Below are 22,253 nucleotides of genomic sequence, written 5' to 3'. Positions count from 1 at the left end.
ATTGTGAGACTCTGTCATCTTAAAAGGAGCACTGTGCTCCTCTACCATTCAAAGCAGTGACTGTCTGCTGCATGCTGAGTGACATTTCCTAGGACTTCCAACCACCACAGCCGTCACTGCAGTGTTTGGGATCCCTATCGATCTGCCTTACTGCACACAGATGTAAGAGGACAGAGCTCTCCACGGGGATTACTGTGCCCTTGATGAGGTAAGAAGTGGCTCTTAAGATGCACAGCTAAGGAGCCTCATCACTACCTCTTGAGTTCTAGTTAACTCATTTATGAAGGAACACAAGCATGTAACTGACCCTGCATATCTGAGATGAGGTTTGAACACATTTTTGTAGTTACCTTGTATTCTGATTTTCAATTTACACATCTGTAACTGGAAATTGGGTTGTGAAAAAGGCATCCTACTTTTGGGGGGAAAACAGATTTAAACAAGAATTGAAGTACAATACCCTCAAATAACAAAAGATTTCTTTTGAACACAAGAACCATAGAAATATCCATGATTACTTACTTGCTGTGGCCCTTGCCTTTAAAAGAAACTAAGAAAAAAAATTTAACACAACAATTCTCAAATCATTAATATGTTACATCACAGTGGTGTATCACACAAAATACAACCAGTGTTTTCACAATTCCTACCTCAGTTGTGTCTTAGGAAAATGATCCCACAATACATACCACATCTATGTTTTTTGGTCTTCGCCTGCAATCAATAGGAAAGAAAATATTTAATGTCATGATCATGCTGAGCAATGTCTACAAAGCTGTTTTGCCCACTAACATCGTGTGACTGAAATCAGGACAGAGAAGAGTAGTAACAAAGAGACTATATTAATGGGTACATTATTCGATGATGTCACAGAGATCTGGGACTCTGTCCTTTGTGATACAAACTAGTACTGGGCATACTTTTTCTTATTCAGTGGCAGATCAGGTAAACCTATCTGGCCTATAGAGGGTTGCAAAACTTACATCACATACCATCTATAAAAACTTTTATATTACACTAAGGTATTTTTTGTTTCTAGACTATGGTTTACAAATAACTTGAGTATATGGTTGGAAGCTTAGTGTGTCCAGCTTGAGGATGTTCAGAGGATCTTTCAACCATGAGGACTGGTGTAAACTAGAGGCCCCCACCTTGGTGGGATCACTCATACAGCAGGACACAAAGTTGTGCCACATTGTGATGTATGCTGTCTTGATCAGGACCAAGTTGGTACAGTTCCATTCCCTCCTCTTCCTAAATAAGCTCTCTAATATCCGTGATGACTCAGATCAGTTTAATGAATGAAATGTGATACCCACTGAAGCACAAGGGGACTACTGAGGTAACCTTTCTACCTCAGAGAAAGGAAAGGCCCTCTTACCCTCACAGTCTTCACTCGTCGATGTTTCTTGTAGCGGGGTGAGGCCGCACTGGTGGTAGGTTCAGGGGACACTAGGGGAAAGGAAGCGACTCTCAGCTCACGGGACTTAGTATTATTACAGGGCATCTTTGCTTGATGTGAGTAAAAGCAACTGGACTTGGAACATCTTATTAAACCTAATGAACAATATGGTTGGGTTGTTGCAGGACTGTCTTCCAGGAAGAGAAATAAAGGCAGAGAGTAGCTCTGGAGAGAAATGAGGAGCAGATTTTTTTTTTGTTTGTAGGAAATGGTAATCTCAAGCAGTGTAAAAGAATCCATTATGTGGTGTAATGATTAAGGGAATCATTCAAAAATTTCTTTTTATATGTATTCTGTTTGAGAGGCTCAACAGCTGGCAGTGCATCCAGCAGAAGTAACCCTTCTGTACCTGGTTCTCTCAGTCAACCATGTAGGTTCCAGGCTCAAAGTATTGATCTCAGTCTTTACAGCAAGTGCCTTTACTGCTAAGATCTCACTGGTCCCCTATAACAAATCTTATGATAAAAACCACAGAGTACAATCAGTCCCTGAGATGACTTTCAGGGTAGGGCAATGGCTACTCTCTTCAGCTTCAGGTGAAGTTTTTACCTATGTACCTGTAGTACAGGTCTGATCCACACTTTTATTAGAGACTCAACTGACTTTCCAGGCATGTTTTTCTGAAAAGGGTCTTTTCTGCTCTCTACCAGTGATCTTTTCAGTCTCATGAGCTTTGTGAGAAACTGACATTTAATGATTACAGAAAGACCTAGAACACCCGGGACTGAGAATAAGGACATGTCTGGGACTTAGGACCCATTGCATGGACAATGTGTTGCAGTACGGAGAACCCACAATAAGGTAACACAAAGAAGGAACCACATAAGCTTCTGTGGCAATTATGAAAGAGAAGTGGCTGGGGAAGGAGAGGGGCAGGAGATCATAAGAAGAGAGACAGAAAGGGAGTGACTAGAAGAGGAATCCTGTTTCTCTGTCACACACAGCTCAGAAGCAGGCACTACACACTGAATCCACAGTTATAGTCTATGATAGAGAGCAAAAAAAAAAATCTGCAGAATGAGAGAATCCTAGAGGAGCAGACATAGTTCTGATTAGCCTGGGCTGTGAGTCTACTGAAAAAGTGACAGGGAAGCCACTTAGAGAAGAGAGGCTCCTTAGAGCATAATCTCATGTCCCCAGGAAAGAAGAGACAGGTCAGACCACGCCAAAGTGGGAGACTCAAGTACTGACAGCGTAAGAAACAGACACACATTATGGTGCATAGAGAACTGATCCTCTCCTGTCCATACAATTTATTCTGAGAAACATGGGCTGTATTTTAGGGAAGCTCACAAACTCAGTCTCTGCATATTGGAGGCTGAGGCAAGGATGCCTCTAAGAGCACCAAAGATCATCCAGAGGGCAGATCCTTTCTCCCTATGTCATCCATTAATTTAAAGGATCAAAGAAGGATATCACCCTATAACCCTCCTTGACTCAAATTACACAGAATGCCAGTTAAAGTTAAGGAACATAGACTGCTTAGAGCTAATGACACACATGAGGCTTCTATTTACCAGGACATCGCTAAGGTAAGAATGAGGCTAGTGTTGCTAGAGAAGCCTGCTAACTACTTAGCAGTCTGTGATGTCCTACAAGGAGGGACTAAATGGTCCACAGAGGACCTAGTACGTACTACTACCAATGTCCCCAGGGAGCCGGGAACAGGATCTGCTCATTCTTTACCACCAGGACCATTTTGTAAGTACTTCAAATGTATATTTGAATGCCCAGGAGTAGGTTGTCCCTCACCAGAGACTGGCTTTATCATAGATTGAAACCCCAAACTGATCACCACTGTTTATGGGCATGGTGATGGCAAATCTCAGGAGTCAACTGATAGCTCAGGGCTCTGGTGATGCCTCTATGGCATTATCTTGACAAGGTTAACTGAGGTAGCAAATGGTTCAGCTGTTAGTACATTACTTCTGGACTGAGATCCATGACTGTAGAAGGAGAAGGTGAGCTGAGCATAAAGAAACACTCCTTTTCTCTATTTCTGTTGCACTGGACCTCTGCCTCAGGCTCCTGTATCTATGATTTTTCAGCAAATATGCACACCATACTCATGGTATCATGGGAAAACAAGCACTCCTTCTTTGGCATGTTTGGGTCATAGTATTTTATCACACAAACTGGGAAAGAACCTTATGCACAGATTCCATGGAGAGCTACTAAGTACAATGACAGGCTTGGACACTTGGTAGTGGTAAATGGGGATAAGCACTAAGTGTTGAAAGACTGCCTTCAAATGACAGAGATGAACCCAAGAATATTACCCCTGACAAGGCTACCATGATGCCTTTGAAAAGGAAGAACACAGAAACCTCCTTCCATGACCTTGCCTCTGTTCTTTCCCATAAGCATAGGGTGTGACACACTACTCCAGAGACCCACTCCCCTTTGGTCAGACTAGAAATGCTGTTATCTGTTTCAAATTTTGTGCTCACTCTTGACAATTTTGACAATGACCATGTCAATCTTGAGCTTGTTTACATTCAGTTCATCTACATCACCGGTATGTGGGAGAAAGTAACAGAGAGGTTGCCTCACCTGTTCCTGCCTACACCAGGTGAAGGGACAGTGACAGAGACAAGATTGAGTTCACCTTTCTTCTGTTTCTTGTTACTCAATGTTTGCAAAAGGTGAATTTACATTACATTCTTAAATCGTGTGGTTGAATTTCAGCTGAGGAACTATGCAAGTCAACATTATCTACACAGGAAACTATGGTTATATCATCCTTTCCCTCCTATCATACAATGATGATCCACAACTACCATATGTCACCCAATGAGATTAGTGCATTTCAACAGTACCTTCTCTTTCAGTAGATGGTACATGGCCAGAAGTGTCTGCCTGGACTTCCGGTACTTCAGCATCCTTGGGGGATATTTTCCCTTTCCCAAAGAGTCTTCTTTTAATTCTGGAAACTGGCATGCATTAACAGTAGAGACAGTTATGTCAGTTTCATGGCAGAAAATAGAGGAAACCAGTCTGTTTTAGTATACTCCATGGCATGCCCATTCTCCAGGCACCATCATCAGAGTCACAGTGGTGTTTCAGGAGCATCACTGAGTGCACTGCACACTCCAGCATGCACCGCATTGGTGGTGTAGGCAAGTCCTAAATTCATGGCAGTGTGACAGTGTGTGTGTTTCCTTGCTGAATACATGTACCTAATGAGTGCTCACCTTCAAATCACAGGCACTGACCAACCCTGAGAGGAAAAACACATGGAGCAGAGTGTACCCAACCTTTAAAGATGTATTCCCACTGGATATGGAGTGCACTGCTTTCATAACAGTTCTCTGTAGGCAGAGGAGGTGAAGCTCTGTGATTTCTAGGCCAGTATGGTACATAAGTAGGTAGTTCCAGTATAGATAAGGACAAACTGTGAGTCCCTGAAACCCGCCCCCAAAAGCAATATATTCTCAGAGAATGAGGTAGCACACATCAACCTCCAGGTGGTGACTGCAGTTCTCAGTGCACATGTACTTAAATTGTGTTCCTCTTTGGGCCCATGCTTCTGTTGTCTACTCTGTTCATGCTATTCTCCAGATCCCAGAGAAACCCATTTTAGAAATATCCATCCTACTCCTCTGTATATTTTATTTAATTGTGAGACTCTGTCATCTTAAAAGGAGCACTGTGCTCCTCTACCATTCAAAGCAGTGACTGTCTGTTGCATGCTGAGTGACATTTCCTAGGACTTCCAACCACCACAGCCGTCACTGCAGTGTTTGGGATCCCTATCGATCTGCCTTACTGCAGACAGATGTAAGAGGACAGAGCTCTCCACGGGGATTACTGTGCCCTTGATGAGGTAAGAAGTGGCTCTTAAGATGCACATCTAAGGAGCCTCATCACTACCTCTTGAGTTCTAGTTAACTCATTTATGAAGGAACACAAGCATGTAACTGACCCTGCATATCTGAGATGAGGTTTGAACACATTTTTGTAGTTACCTTGTATTCTGATTTTCAATTTACACATCAGTAACTGGAAATTAGGTTGTGAAAAAGGCATCCTACTTTTGGGGGGAAAACAGATTTAAACAAGAATTGAAGTACAATACCCTCAAATAACAAAAGATTTCTTTTGAACACAAGAACCATAGAAATATCCATGATTACTTACTTGCTGTGGCCCTTGCCTTCAAAAGAAACTAAGAGAAAAATTAACACAACAATTCTCATATCATTAATATCTTACATCACAGTGGTGTATCACACAAAATACAACCAGTGTTTTCACAATTCCTACCTCAGTTTTGTCTTAGGAAAATGATCCCACAATACATACCACATCTATGTTTTTTGGTCTTCGCCTGCAATCAATAGGAAAGAAAATATTTAATGTCATGATCATGCTGAGCAATGTCTACAAAGCTGTTTTGCCCACTAACATCGTGTGACTGAAATCAGGACAGAGAAGAGTAGTAACAAAGAGACTATATTAATGGGTACATTATTCGATGATGTCACAGAGATCTGGGACTCTGTCCTTTGTGATACAAACTAGTACTGGGCATACTTTTTCTTATTCAGTGGCAGATCAGGTAAACCTATCTGGCCTATAGAGGGTTGCAAAACTTACATCACATACCATCTATAAAAACTTTTATGTTTCACTAAGGTATTTTTTGTTTCTAGACTATGGTTTACAAATAACTTGAGTATATGGTTGGAAGCTTAGTGTGTCCAGCTTGAGGATGTTCAGAGGATCTTTCAACCATGAGGACTGGTGTAAACTAGAGGCCCCCACCTTGGTGGGATCACTCATACAGCAGGACACAAAGTTGTGCCACATTGTGATGTATGCTGTCTTGATCAGGACCAAGTTGGTACAGTTCCATTCCCTCCTCTTCCTAAATAAGCTCTCTAATATCCGTGATGACTCAGATCAGTTTAATGAATGAAATGTGATACCCACTGAAGCACAAGGGGACCACCGAGGTAACCTTTCTACCTCAGAGAAAGGAAAGGCCCTCTTACCCTCACAGTCTTCACTCGTCGATGTTTCTTGTAGCGGGGTGAGGCCGCACTGGTGGTAGGTTCAGGGGACACTAGGGGAAAGGAAGCGACTCTCAGCTCACAGGACTTAGTATTATTACAGGGCATCTTTGCTTGATGTGGATAAAACTGCATGGATTTAGTACATGGGTCTAAATATCATCAGACTTTTCTGTCCCCTCAGCAACACCTAAACATTCAGCAGTTGTTTTTGAAATAATTGCGTCCGAGGCTTTATAGTATTTACAAATGCTTGGCCGGTAGCTTAGGCTTATTAATAACTTGATCTTTCACTTATATTAACCCATATCTTATCTATAGTTAGCCACGTGGTGTGGTACCTTTTATCCCTACAGTATTCTCATCTTGCTTCCTCTGGGTCTCGCTGGGGACTCCTGACTCTGCCCTTCCTCTTCCCTGCATTCTCAGTTTGGTCGCCCTGCCTGGCTACTGGCCAATTAGCCTTTTATTAAATCAATTCAAGTGACAAATCTTTACAGTGTACAAGAGGATTCTTCCATGGCAACTAAATCTAATGGAAAATATGGTTGGGTTGTCACTGGACTGTCTTCCAGGAAGACAAATTAAGGCCCCGTACAGGTCTGGAGAGAAATGAGGAACAGATATATTTTCCTTTCTATGAAATCTGAATCTTAAGCAGTGTGAAAGAATAGTTGTATCATGTAAGGATTAAATAAATCTTTCAAAAAATTTCTTTTTACATTTATTATATTTGGGATGCTCAACAGCTGGCAGTGCATCCAGCAGAAGTGACCCTTCTGCACCTGGTTCTCTCAGTCAACCATGAAGGTTCCAGGCTCAAATTATTGATCTCAGTCTTTACCACATGTGCTTTTACTGCTACACACTCAAGAACCACAGAAAAGTAACCTTATGATAAAAATCACAGAGTTCAATCAGTCTCTGAGATGATTTGAACGCAGGATAGCTGCTACTCTCATCAACCTCAGCTGGCCATCAGGAGACTTTTATCTATATACATGTAATAAAGGTCTGATCCACACCCTTTCTAGAGAGTCAACTGACTTTCCAGACATATTTTTCTGAAAAAGGTTCTTTTCTGTTCTCTCCACTGATCTTTTCAATCTCATGAGCTTTGTGAGACAATAAATGATTACAGAAAGACCTGGAACACCCAGGACAAGATGAGAACATGTGTGGGAATTAGTCCACATTGCCTGGACAACGTGTTCCAGTACACAAAATAACCAATAAAGTAACTGGAAAAATGGACCACATAGGCCTCCAAGGTTTTCCAGACCAAGAAACATGGCAATAATGAAAGGGAAGTGGCTGGAGCGAGGGAGAGGGTGGCAAGAGGTAACAAGAACGGAGATGAAAGTCGGGGGGGCTAGAGGAGAATCTTGTCTCTCTGTCACACACAGGTCAGAAGAGGACAGTATGCATTGAACCTACAGATATAGTGCACAATAGGAAGTTAAAAAAAAACTGCAGACTGAGAGAATCCAAGGGATGCAGACGTAGTTCTGATGGGCCTGGGCTGTGAGCCTACTGAAGTAGAAAAAGTAAAGCCACGTAGAGAAGAGAGACTCCTTAGAGCATAAACTCATGTCCCCAGGAAAGAAGAGACAGGTCAGACCACGCCAAGAGTGAGAGACTCGAGTAGTGACAGCACAGGGGACAGGCACCTCCTGCAGGTGTCTGGAGAGCTGACCCCCTCGGGTGTATAACCTGTATTATGAGGAACATGGGCAATATTTTAGGAAAACTCACAAACACAGTCTCTGCATATTGGAGGCTGAAGCAAGGATGTCTCTAAAAGCACCAAAGATCACCCAAAGGGCAGACCCTTTCTCATCCATTAAGTCAAAGGTTCCATGATAGATATCAGCCTGAAATCTCCCTTGACTGAAATCACCTAGCATGGCACTTAAAGTCAAGGAACATAGACTGGTAAAAGCTAAAGACATATATGAGGTCTTTACTTGTCAGGACATTGCCAGTGTTGCAATGAGGCCATACAACAGAAGCCTGCTAGCTATTTAGCTGTCTAATCTTTGGTTGTCCTTTGAAGATGGACTAAATGATCAACAGAAGACCAAGAAAGCACTACTACAAATGTCCCAGGGGACCCAGGGACAGGATCTGCTCATTCAGTATCACCAGGACCACTTGGTAAGAAATTTATACACACATTTGAATGCACAGGGGCAAGTTGTCTCTCACCAGAGAGACTGGCTTTATCATAGACTGGAACCCCAAACTGTTTATGGGCATGGTGATGGCAAATATCAGGAGTCAACTGATAGGTCAGGGCTCTGGTGATGCCTCTATGGCATTATCTTGACAAGGTTAACTGAGGTAGCAAATGGTTCAGCTGTTAGTACATTACTCCTGGACTGAGATCCATGACTGTAGAAGGAGAAGGTGAGCTGAGCATAAAGAAACACTCTTTTTCTCTATTTCTGTTGCACTGGACCTCTGCCTCAGGCTCCTGTATCTATGGTTGCTCAGCAAATATGCACACCATACTCATAGTATCATGGGAAAACAAGCACTCCTTCTTTGGCATGTTTGGGTCATAGTATTTTATCACACAAACTGGGAAAGAACCTTATGCACAAATTCCATGGAGAGCTACTAAGTACAATGACAGGCTTGGACACTTGGTAGTGGTAAATGGGGATAAGCGCTAAGTGTTGAAAGACTGCCTTCAAATGACAGAGATGAACCCAAGAATATTACCCCTGACAAGGCTACCATGATGCCTTTGAAAAGGAAGAACACAGAAACCTCCTTCCATGACCTTGCCTCTGTTCTTTCCCATAAGCATAGGGTGTGACACACTACTCCAGAGACCCACTCCCCTTTGGTCAGACTAGAAATGCTGTTATCTGTTTCAAATTTTGTGCTCACTCTTGACAATTTTGACAATGACCATGCCAATCTTGAGCTTGTTTACATTCAGTTCATCTACATCACCGGTATGTGGGAGAAAGTAACAGAGAGGTTGCCTCACCTGTTCCTGCCTACACCAGGTGAAGGGACAGTGACAGAGACAAGATTGAGTTCACCTTTCCTCTGTTTCTTATTACTCAATGTTTGCAAAAGGTGAATTTACATTACATTCTTAAATCGTGTGGTTGAATTTCAGCTGAGGAACTATGCAAGTCAACATTATCTACACAGGAAACTATGGTAATATCATCACCTTTCCCTCCTATCATACAATGATGATCCACAACTACCATATGTCACCCAATGAGATTAATGCATTTCAACAGTACCTTCTCTTTCAGTAGATGGTACATGGCCAGAAGTGTCTGCCTGGACTTCCGGTACTTCAGCCTTCTCAGAAGCAACCATGTGTTGCTGTTGATGGTTCTTTTCCAATAGATTGTATTCTGGGACTGCATTAACAGTAGAGACAGTTATGTCAGTTTCATGGCAGAAAATAGAGGAAACCAGTCTGTTTTAGTACACTCCATGGCATGCCCATTCTCCAGGCACCATCATCAGCGTCACAGTGGTGTTTCAGGAGGATCACTGAGTGCACTGCACACTCCAGCATGCACTGCATTGGTGGTGTAGGCAAGTCTAAATTCATGTCAATGTGGTGTTGTTAAAAGAAGAGCAACATGACTGTATTAAGTTTGCTTTTACCTGATAAACAGTGTCCATGTCTCTCTTGGAGTCCCATAAATATGGTAAACTTTATAAACTCCCTCCTTTCTGAGTAGTGTTTACTAGGGTGCTATATACTGTGAAACTTCTCAGTGCAAAACATATGAATAAACATACATACATACATATATATATATATATATCCATCCACATACACACACATGCATGCATACATGCATGTACACACACACACACACACACACACACACACACACACACACACACACACAGCTTGACCTCAAATAAATGTATATATACTACCGAATTACTCTGTGGTATTTGTTATTGTCAGAACAGTCAGCTACATTTGAGTGAATCCAGGTAGCATGAGGTTGTGTTGGTTACTCATGCAACCAACGGTAGAGAATGTATTTATTTTCACTGTTTACCTTCACTGTTTACATGAGAAACTATAGAAGGGCCCTAGCTTAGCAGAAATATATGATCTTCCTCCAATATTTTCAACCTGCCTAGTGCCTATCAGTTAGTGATTCTCTAGATAGTGGACCACATTGAGAGGTAAGCAAAGCTTCCATATTTTCTAGAGATGCTCAGATTCAAAGTCACTCAGAGCCAAGTTGTCACATGATGGTTGGGATGAGTAGGAACTTCCCTTCCACTAGCCAGGCCTGGATATGTCCTCATCACGAACTGACAAGAACAGTAGCCAGGTGCATTGGTAATATAATAAACAGTGCCTGTACACGTCATTTTCTAGGTGACATCCTCATTGACCATCTGTACAGTCTTTATTAATTCTGGCTAAGATAGGGGTAATGACTGCAGGAGCATCGAGAACGCACTATACCTGTTCATGCCTTTCTCACCAAAGTCCTATCTTCTCTATATTGCCGTTTAATTTTTCCAGAACAGATCTGTGTTCTAGTCTAGCCTGAAATTTCTACAGCAAAGAACGAACTTATGTCTCTCTTTCTTCCACTTCTCAAGGACAAGGACTAATAAGATTGAGACATCCTGGGCACATTTTGAGCAGAATTAGGAGTCAAACTCTGGGTTTAATTAGCAAACTGCGCGTGGTTATGCTAATCATGCACTGAGGCAACTGGGCCACAAGCTCCAGCCCATATTAGCATACTAGCTTTTCTTAATACAAACTACCATATAACAAAGTACTGAAAATGTAAACACACTGTGCATAAAATACTTTTGAAATGATGTTACTGAGCCATATACTCTTCATTGCTGAATATATATGTGTGTGTGTGTGTGTGTGTGTGTGTGTGTGTGTGTGTGTGTGTGTACACATATATGAGTGGTCACACTGAAAACATGAGGACCAATCACCACTGAGAAGAAAACTCCTGGAGCATAATAGAGTGCACTCCATTTTTAAATATATAATCTCACTGAGTGTGGTAGTGAACTCCTTGTGTAACAGTTCTCTGTAGTCACAGGCAGGCAGAACTGTGTGATATCCAAGTCAGAAGGGTATATATGTAGCTAGTTCCAGGAGAGCCATGGATACATAGTGAGATCCTGTCTCAAAAACAAAACACTATGTTGTCCAAAAAGTCCGACATCACAGATCAACATCCAGGTGGAGACTAGAGTTCTTAGTGGACACTGTGCCTAAATTGTGTTGCTTTTTGTGTCCATACTAATATTGTTAAACACCTTAAAGTTTTTCAGGTTTTACTGGAAGGAGCCCACGAAGTCTAGCACACATCCATCCTATCTCAATGTAGTGGTAAGCAAAGAATCTGTGAACTACACCACAACATGGGCTGTTTTCTTCCACACTTGCTAAATGTGTGCAGGCAGGGTATTAAATGCAGTCGTTGCACTGCATATGTGAAGATCCTCGTCACTTATTCTGGGCGTTGGTGTATTCATCTGCTTAGGAAAACACATATCAACTCACTACATATGGCTGTGGTGAGCTTTAAACACATTGTTATAGGTAAATCATGAATACTATTTTTTTCTCAAGGAATTTACAATTTTAATATAAACCAGCTGGCTCATTTCCAGTTACATTTTTTTTAATTTTATTTTTCTTTATTAAGAAATTTTCTACTCACTCCTCATGCTATCCACAGACCCCCCTCCTCCCTCCTCCCATCCCCAACCCTCTTTCCCAAGCCACCCCGCATCCCCCAAATCAAGGTCTCCCATGGGGAGTCAGCAGAGCCCAGCTCACTGAGCCTAGGCAGGTCCAAGCCCCTTCCCACTGCACCAAGGCTGTGCAAGGTGTCACACCACAGGCACCGGATTCCCAGAAGCCTGCCCATGTACCAGGGACAGATCCCGATCCCACTGCCTGGGTGCCCCCCAAACAGTTTGAGCCAAACAACTGTCTTCCATGTCCAGAGGGCCTAGTCCAATCCCATGGGAGCTCCACAGCCACCAGTCCACAGTTCATGTGTTCCCACTACTGTGGTCCATTATCTCTGCACGTCCTCTCATCATGATCACAATGTCCCTCACCTGCAGTATCTCTCCTCTCTCTCATCAATTGGATTCCCGGAGCTCAGCCTGGTGCCTGGCCGTGGATCTCTGTATCTGCCTCCATCAGCCACTGGACAGAGGCTCTATGATGACAGCTAGGTTATTTGCTAGGCTGGTCACTAGAGTAGACCGGTCCAGGCACCCTCTGGACCACTGCCAGCAGAACAAGGTGGGGTCAACCTTGTGGACTCCTGAGAGTCTCCCCAGCACCCTGCCTCTTCCTGTTTCCATGATGTCCTCATCTATCATGGTATCTTCCTCCCTGCCCTCCCACTCTGTCCCTGTTCCAGCTTGACCCTCCCATTTCCCTATGTTCTCATCCCCCACTCCTAAAAAAATTGTATTTTGTTTACTCAATCAACATAGATGGAGTAAACAAAATACAGTTTTTAAAAAAAAGTCTCCCAGAACAAGAATGGAGCCTGTGCTAGACCCTCCACAGTTGTCTTATGGCCAGCTGGCATGGGGGCTCAGGTCCTTAATTTCTTTTTCACAACAGTTTTCCTGAAAATTGGGTTCAATGACATGGACATCTGTCTAGATAAAATAAGTTTAAACATAGCCTGGTGCACAAAATCCCAAACTAAGGAGGTCACAGCTAGACGTAGCAACTGTAGACACATGACTATGATTTCTTACTTGAGGTATCACTTTTTTTTCTAAATCAAACTCCCAACTGTCAATTGATGAATGTGTTTTGCTTACTGTGGTACACTAGACAAAAGACAACCAGTATTCACACAATTCACATCTAAAACATGTCTTCAGTGACTCTGGAATACATACCACATCCGTCTTTTCCTGGGTCCACCTGCAAAACACAGTAAAGAAAACACTTTGAGACTCAGATTATGGTGAGTTCTGTTTGTACAACACTTTGGCTCACGTGTTTGCTGGGCATTATTACACCAAGGATTGCCAAGCCCTTGGGTGGAAGATTCTGGATTAGTATGTCGTATGATACTGACAGAATATCTCAGGACGTCTTCTTTGTGACAAACACTAGTCTGTTTTTCACTTTTGCTGACTAGAGGCCACATCAGGTGTGTTTCGCCTCCACTGATGGTCAGCTAAGGTATATCACGACATGACAGAGCAACTCTATATCTGGTTACTATGATTTGTTTGTTTGTTTGTTTGTTTGTTTGTTTGAAACAAGAATTAACCTTTATTGAGCACTTATTATGTGCCAGGACAGATTAATATCTTTTAATATTTTAAGGCAATTAAGTAAATATTGTTATTGCTACTTTATTGAGGAAGGCAATGTAGACACAGAAAGGATACGTTTGCCAAAAGTCACAGAGCCAAGAACTCCCAGTTTTTCCAGACAGGAGGCTTGAAGCTCAGAGCTCAGGTTGTCATACCACCGGCTTCCTTTGTAGAGTCCCTCTGTGGCCCATGGGTTGGAATTCCTGGTCAGTGGCCACTCCCCCCCCCACATGACCGAGCATGTACTGCCAAAATGATTAGTCATTCCAAGGCTTTATGGCCTATGTAATCCATGCGCTGCATTAGGCAATCTATGCGCATACGTGGCATAGCTACATATGCCCTCGGGCAGGGGAATCCATAAAAAGCTAGTCACAGGGGCCGGGTGGTGGTGGTGGTGGTGGTGGTGGTGGTGGTGGTGGTGGTGGTGGTGGTGCACACCTTTAATCCCAGCACTCGGGAGGCAGAGGCAGGCGGATCTCTGTGAGTTCAAGGCCAGCATGGACTACCAAGTGAGTTCCAGGAAAGGTACAAAGCTACACAGAGAAACCCTGTCTCGAAAAACCAAAAAAAAAAAAAAAAAAAAAAAAAAACGAAAGCTAGTCACAGCGTCCTGTCCCCTTCTTCTCCTCCCCCCGTCCCCACAGATCTTCCATAGGTCCAAGCACATTCTCTTCTGTCCCTCCTTCCCTAATAAACTCTGAGAGTGGGTTTCGTGGTGCCTCGAACCTTTTCTCGCTCGGTAACAGTGCCGCTTAATGAATAACATCGTGCCGCCACATAAAAGCCAACACCACGTGCTCTTTTGCTCTCCCCAAAAACTGCCGCCGCCGCCGCCGCCGCCGCCGCCTGGTTCTCCCGCGCCCGCCGCCGGGGTTTGCTTTCGAGGGCGCTAGTTCAAAGGCGGCCTCAGCTTCCCACGGGTCTCCCGGAGACAGCATATTCCCTGCCTGGTCCAGGGCGTCCGATTCGCAAGGCCACGCCTTGTTCTGATGCCTCGGGAGTCCCTCTCTCTCTTCCGGGCCCACAGTCCAGGATGCCAGCGGCGGCATCTTAGAAAAAAGACCTTAGCGTCCAAAAACCGGGCAGGGCGTGAGGAGAGCGAGGCCGGGGTTTTCGGACACAGCAGGGGCTGACGTGGCAGGGCTGGGGTCTCCCCATCGCCACAACAGGTTTCTCTCCGCTGCCCGCGTCCGTCCGGCTGCGCGCCTCGCGAGCAAACGCCCCGGGCTCCGCCTTTGACTTTCCCGGGCAGAGACACCCCTGCGGCCCGGCCCGGTGACTCTCCCGCGCCTCCCTGCACGGCCGCCCTCTGCGCTTGCGCAGACCGTAGCTCGGGTGCCCCGGGAGGGCCGCGCCCGCCCGCCCGCGCCCAGGCTTCCCGCGGTTTTTCACAAGCTGGAAGCGTGGCTGGCTGCGTGGTGCCTCTCCTCTCTCCTGGCGGCAGCTGAGCGGGGGCGAGGTTGACTTGAGGACTCCGGTCTGCACATGGTGTTGGCAGGGGCTTCCAGAAGGGGAAATACCGTTTTGTTGACCCAAAGTGACCCCGGGGCTGGCCGGGGGCGGGGGTGTTGGAAGAGGACGTGAATTCTGACTGGAAAATGTCCCCCCTCTCTTCAAGGAGGGCCCCAAACAGGCCCCGTCCGGCCTCCTCTCGAGGCCAGGATCTTAGGGAAGGGTGTGTCCATGAGTTGGGTAGGACCCCCTTACACACGCGTACACACACACACACACACACACGCACGCACGCACGCACGCACGCACGCACGCACGCACGCACCCCAGTCGAGGCCGAGGGTTTCGTGGTCCCCGAGGATAACGTGCACTTCCATGTGTTTGAGTCAGGCATACTGGTCTACACCTGTAGCTCCCGCACTTGGGTGGTAGAAACGCAGGAGACCAGCAGTGTGAGGCAAGTCTGGGTTGTATGAGACCCAGTCCTACATGCCATAGTTTTAGGATATTTAAGGTATTCAGAATTGTAATCGCCCTTATTTAAGACCTCATAGGCTTAGGATGAGTTGGTGTTTCTGTGTTGAGAAAAAAATAGCCCCATCTCTGTTGTGATTTCTAGAGTGGTACAAAAATATCTAAGTTTCCTGTATTCTACTGATTATTATGATTACTATATTACTACTATGCCCTTTTATGAGGCACTCTAATAATGTACGTGCATCCCATGACTTAGAGTTCTGAGCAACTGGACACCCTATACTGGGGCATATGAAGCTTCCACAACATTGATCTTTGGGGAACAATCAAATTTAACCTAAACCAGAGGCTCTAGAAGTCATAAAAGCGGGAGACCCTTACGTGAACATTCAAGTCTACATGGATGATATGCCTATCAACTTCCAAGTGAAATTTACATACTTTTGTCAAAAGCGGAACACCATGCTCCCAAAGACATCCTGTCCCCTTGACTCAAAATCAATACCTGACATAAGCATGTGTGGGTGTTCTATGCAATCACTAATCTGGTCAAATTCTGTTTTCCCTTCTTCCTAAATATACTATTTAACACCCATGATAACCTAACCAACTTTATTTTTCAAGTGTGAGAGCCACCAAAACCTAAGGGAAGAATCATTAAAGCAGCTTTTCACTCTTTCATAAAGAAACTGTTTACCTTTGTCAAAGAACTGGGGGACTTCTGTACATCAGTTGAAGATGGTGTTGCAACTTGATGTTCAGGTGTAACTAGAGGGACAGAAAAATAACTGTCAGTTCATGGTACCATTTACCCACCCAAGCATCTTTACTTGACATGGATAAAAGTGCATGGCATCAGTACATGTGATTAGACTTAGTTAAGCGACTACTGGACTGTTTTTCCTAATGGCAAATGTAGGCAAAGATTAAAAAAATAATAATAAACAGGGGTTTTTTTTCCTGCTTTCTAGAGAATAGGAATCTAAAGCAATGTGAGAGTCTGTGTTTCAATATGTAACTACTGAATGCATGTTTTAAAAAGCTTTTATACATTTATTCAGTGTGGGAGGGAGCACATCAGAAGACAACCTTTGGTGGCCAAGTCTCTCCTTCCATTAGGTGAATTCTGGGGACAGAATCAAAACATCAGGTCTGGTGACAAGCACTGATACTTACTGAGCCATCTCACTCTCTCCATTAAAATAAATCTCACAATTAAACAACATATCACCATCAATTCCTGAGATCATTTTGAAGCCCAGAAGAACTAACAATCCCTTCAGCATATCTCACAAACATATTTCAACCTCCATCAATTGATACATTCTGATTCTGCATTCACCACAAAGAACATAGAATTTTAGCCTTGATAACATATACATTTTACTGGGGAAGTGAATTTAGTATGAGGCATATGGTGTAACTGTATTGATCCTTCATCCTTTGACATACAACAATAATTTACTGAAGAGTGGAAAGCAATAATAAGCATATTGTGTCTTGTTTCTCCTTCTAGTCTTTTCTTACTATTCTATGAACCTTTGTATTCATGTGTTTTGTGGCATCCAATTTAAAACCAGCAGTGATGGGGAAGAATGATTGTCTGGATCCTGTTGATCATTCAAGTCCTTTAACACAGTTCTACATGAGAGTTGCTTCAAGGGTGATGCATACTCTAAAAACTGGGTAGATATTCTGGGTACTTATGTGTCACTCTTTCAGGGTGTATAGCTCACAAGGTCTCTGTACTTCTAAGGGCCACATTTGTATTGCCATTAGACACCAATCAAAGATCTCCCCATTTGTAATTGTCTTTAGGCCAGGGGTAAAGGTGAGTGTCCCAACCCTAAGTATCTGTGAACTGATGAGAAGTACTGGTACTTCCTTATAATGACTAGGATGAAATGTGACACTGATGTAACAATACCTGTCATGGGCTATGTCATAAAGTAGATAGTACCTAGGACTTCTACAGACTTGCAGATATCCTCACATGTGTTTAGAGACTCAGGATAGTGGGCAATATGTCTGGGTTCACATCTTGGCTCTTCTACTTAAGCATATTCTCTCTCTCTCTCTCTCTCTCTCTCTCTCTCTCTCTCTCTCTCTCCCTCCCTCTCCCTCCCTCTCCCTCTCTCTCCCTCTCTCTCCCTCTCTCCACTCTCTCCCTCCCTCCCCTCCCCTCCCCTCCCCTTCTCTCTCTCTCTCTCTCTCTCTCTCTCTCTCTCTCTCTCTCTCTCTCTCTCTCTCTCTTTCTCTCTCTCTCTCTGTTGTGTTATTCCACCCTGGGAATTCACATAGTCAATAAAGAAGAACATGTGTCTATGCTGTTGCTGAGTCATTTAATGAATATAACCCAAGCAGTGTCAACACTTGGGAAGGTTAGATATTGTAAAATATCCTGCTATCCAAAGTCCTGAATTTTAAATTCCCAGGTCACTGTTCTTCAATGGCATATGACTGATAGTCCTAAAGACCTACATTTCAAATTTACCAATCTCTATTGAAAAGAGGTATAGATTTTTAAATGATTCCTATGTTGACCTAAGTATACAATCAATCAAATGTCCATGCCTAAAAATAGCCAGCATTGTTCTCTAGAATATTCTAGCTACTTTACCATGGTCAGTGTATACCTGTTTAATGAAATGAACCCCAGAATTCTTGATGGATTAACATTACATATTAAAATGTCTAGTATTATAAGATCATTGAAAACATACAATCTTAATTAACAGCTCTTCACAAATATGAACATCTCTATATTTAGGTTTTGAACAATTCATGAAGACAGCTATAGCTCTGAAAGAGGTCTTCTATTCACAACCCTGGAGCAGTTCTGGGGAGCTAGCCTCTTCTGGACTGTATTTCAAAGTATTTCATAGAGAATAGAATATACATAATACATAATAAAACATAATTCTAACAACACAGAAGTTATAAATATTTAAAGATATTTTGAGAAACATTAACCAGTCTAATTGAAGTATTCAATGGCTAGTAATGTCATACCTCGACTACAGCAGTTCCCCATTATACTCTAATTCCAAAACAATATCTCTGTATCTATAAGCGTGTATATTGGAGGCAAGTCGCAATATATACTGGCACTCTGCACTGCGGTGCGAACATATCTAAGTACATGTCAGCAGCATGTCATAGAACGTTCATTGTGAACTCATCATACTGTGACACCCAACAGCTGCTATCTAGGCAAGTCAGCTCATATAAGTCCAAGACTACAGCCTGGGTTATTTTAAATGCCACTGTACTTTACTTCATGATGGCCAACTACAAAGTAAATGTTTTCCCTACACACACACACACACACACACACACACACACACACACACACACAAACACACACACAACTTGCCCTCAAGGAAATGGATGCACTACAGAATTTCTCTGTGGTGTCTATTAAATGGCAGAAGAGTGAGCAACATGAGTGAACTCAGGTAGCATGAGGTTTGTGTTGGTTACTCATGTAACTAACAGTAGAGAATGTATTTATTTTCACTGTTTACCTTCACTGTTTACCTGAGAAACTATAGAAGGGCCCTAGCTTAGCAGAAATATATGATCTTCCTCCAATATTTTCAACCTGCCTAGTGCCTATCAGTTAGTGATTCTCTGGTTAGAGGACCACACTGAGAGGTGAACAAGGCTTCCATATTTTCTAGAGATGCTCAGATTCAAAGTCACTCAGAGCCAAGTTGTCACATGATGGTTGGGATGAGTAGGAACTTCCCTTCCACTAGCCAGGCCTGGATATGTCCTCATTACGAATTGACAAGAACAGTAGCCAGGTGCATTGGTAATATAATAAACAGTGCCTGTACACGTCATTTTCTAGGTGACATCCTCATTGACCATGTGTACAGTCTTTATTAATTCTGGCTAAGATAGGGGTAATGACTACAGGAGCTATGGTGATATTTTATTTGTACTGAAGTGTGATTTTATTTGTATGTTTAAATAAAGTTGCCTGGGGGTCAGAGCTAATAGCAAGCCATAGCAGAAGCTGGGTGGTGGTGGCACACACCTTTAATCCTGATCACATGACAGGCAGATCTCTGTGTGTTCAGGAATACAGCCAGCATGGAGACACATGCCTTTAATCTCAATACCAACCATAGAGACCTAGAGGTCTGTATAGACTGGCAGTGACGAGGGGGTCATGTGGTTGGGTTTACAACCAATAAGAAGGCAGAACAGAAAGTCAATAAAAAGACAGACACACAGGAAGTAGGCCTCTTTCTGAGGGGAAGGACAGCAGCGGCAAGAAGGTTAAGAAGGTGGTTTTAAGTCTCAGCTCTTAGCTACTGCTCTGACCTCTTGGGCTTTTGACTCTGCATTTGGCTCTGTGTTTCTTATTTAATAAGACTGTTACATCTACAACAGTGCCTATACACATCGTTTTCTAGGTGGCATCCTCATTGATCATCTGTACAGCCTTTATTAACTCTGGCTAAGATAGGGGTAATGACTACAGGAGCATCGAGAACGCACTATACCTGTTCATGCCTTTCTCACCAAAGTCCTATCTTCTCTATATTGCTATGCTTTCTTTTTTATTTTTTCAGAAAAGATCTCTGTAGTTTCTTTTGTTTTTTACTCTTGCTTTTTGGGGGCCCACCATCCAGCTCCTAAATAAATCACATAGAGGCATATTCTTTCTTATGAATGCCCGGCCTTAGCTTGGCTTGTTTCTAACCAGCTTTTTAACTTAAATTATGCCATCTACCTTTGCCACTGAGCTTTTATCTTTCTCTGTTTCTATATACCTTTCTTTACTTCTTACTCCACAGCTTACTGTGTAGCTGAGTGGCTGGCCCCTGGAGTTCTCCTCTCCTTTTCTTGCTCCTTGATTTCTTCTCAGATTTCTTCTCCAATTCATTCTCTCTGCCTTCCAGCCCTGCCTATCCTTTCTCCTGCCTAGCTGTTGGACATTCAGCTCTTTATTATACCAATAAGGTGTTTTAGGGAGACAAAGTAACATAGCTTCACAGAGTTAAACAAATACAGCATAAAAGAATGCAACATATCTTTGCATCATTAAATAAATATTGCACAGCATAAACAAATGTAACACATCCCAAGCTAATAATCCACAACACATCAGGTCTTTGGTATTTCCTTCAGTCTGCAGAGATAGTCCTGCTGTCGAGTAACCATTCTGTACACTATGAAGATTTGTCACTGTGATTGGTTTAATAAAGAAGATGACTGGCCAATAGCTGAACAGGATAAGCTTAGGTAGGAGAGCCAAACTGAGAATGCTGGGAAGAGAAAGGGTGGAGTCAGAGGAGTTGCCAGCCCAATGCAGAGGGAGCAGGAGATGTAGGTAACATGCTAATAAAAGTACCGCCACATGCAGAGCATAATTGAGGTACATGGGTTAACTTAAAATGTAAGAGCTAGTTAGTAATAAGCCTGAGCTATTGGCTGACATTTATAAGTAATCTTAAGTCTCCATGTTGATTATCTGGGATCGGGGGTCAGGAGAGGAAAACTCTGCCTATAAATGGCACCCAACTTCCAGGGCCATGTTCCTCCACATAAAGCCTGAGCGAGCTTTAAAAAAGGTTCTAAACACACAGAAATGGAGCCAGACATGACTTCCTAGTCTTGTGTCTCTCATACCTGCTGCAGTACAGTGACAAAGCTCCTGGCAATGGCCACCACACCATGAACTAAGCCACACGGTGGGTTCCCATCACACGGGGCACAGTAGAGAGAAGTATCTCCCAGCAGCATACTTCATGGCAGGTTTAGGGTTTTTGCAGACAGAAAAGGTTACAGATACACAGTAAAGACAGATTCAGATGAAGACTTCTAAATGGATAACAGCATGTTTTAAAATATGCATACCCTTGGGATAGAAAAGATAAAGTGTAGGGAAAGTCCTTTAAAAAGGAATAGAGTACTTTAAAAATATAACAAGTCACATAAAGATAGGAAATATCGGGCTGGAGAGGTGGCTCAGAGGTTAAGAGCACTGCTTGCTCTTCCAAAGGTCCTGAGTTCAATTCCCAGCAACCACATGGTGGCTCACAACCATCTGTAATGAGATCTGGTGTCCTCTTTTGGTTGACTTGTGTACAATGCACAATCTATATTTATATTGATACAGATATGGATGTTACCATTAAAAGTCTATATATTTTCAGAACAAGGGGAACAGACACCAATAAAAATGGATGGACCAATGTGATCTAGCATGCAAAACAGCTTCAAAGCTGCTGACTAAGATGATCCAGCCTCACAGACTACTCTAGCCAAGACTTAACAATTATCCTGATTTTCTCAAAGTTCCCTCAAAGATTAATAGTGCCCCAAGAAAACAGGAAGCAGTCTACAGAAAACAACATCCACATTCCCAAAATATTGGCTATGGATATTTGTTATAATTTTAGGGGGGTTGATTACAAGTTGTTATTGGTAATGGTCAGAAAAAAAGCTGACCAAAAGAGATTAGATTCAAGATTCCATTC

The 22,253-nt window shown here is 43.0% G+C and overlaps 1 protein-coding gene across 3 annotated transcripts in view; it reads right to left on the bottom strand.

The window, feature by feature from the left end:
* Positions 1-521: 521 nt before the first annotated feature.
* The window catches only part of LOC143268230 (uncharacterized), a 79,120-nt gene continuing 57,388 nt past the window's right edge, over positions 522-22,253 (bottom strand). The window contains exons 1-8 of one of the 3 annotated variants that reach the window (XM_076549375.1): positions 14,554-15,123; positions 13,399-13,423; positions 9,747-9,869; positions 6,460-6,530; positions 5,768-5,792; positions 4,282-4,395; positions 1,382-1,452; positions 522-714 (exon numbers count right to left, since the gene is read on the bottom strand). In XM_076549375.1, the coding sequence (XP_076405490.1) occupies positions 652-714; positions 1,382-1,452; positions 4,282-4,395; positions 5,768-5,792; positions 6,460-6,530; positions 9,747-9,825 (423 nt within the window). In that variant the 5' untranslated portion in view covers positions 9,826-9,869; positions 13,399-13,423; positions 14,554-15,123 and the 3' untranslated portion in view covers positions 522-651. Of the gene's footprint in view, positions 715-1,381; positions 1,453-4,281; positions 4,396-5,083; positions 5,793-6,459; positions 6,531-9,746; positions 9,870-13,398; positions 13,424-14,553; positions 15,124-16,453; positions 16,525-18,768; positions 18,907-22,253 lie in introns of those variants that run through there. The other 2 variants (XM_076549377.1, XM_076549376.1) reach the window with 2 other exon arrangements.

Source organism: Peromyscus maniculatus, chromosome 12, assembly GCF_049852395.1.
Source record: "Peromyscus maniculatus bairdii isolate BWxNUB_F1_BW_parent chromosome 12, HU_Pman_BW_mat_3.1, whole genome shotgun sequence".
NCBI lineage: Eukaryota > Metazoa > Chordata > Mammalia > Rodentia > Cricetidae > Peromyscus > Peromyscus maniculatus.
This window is presented reverse-complemented; position numbering and strand designations above follow the sequence as displayed.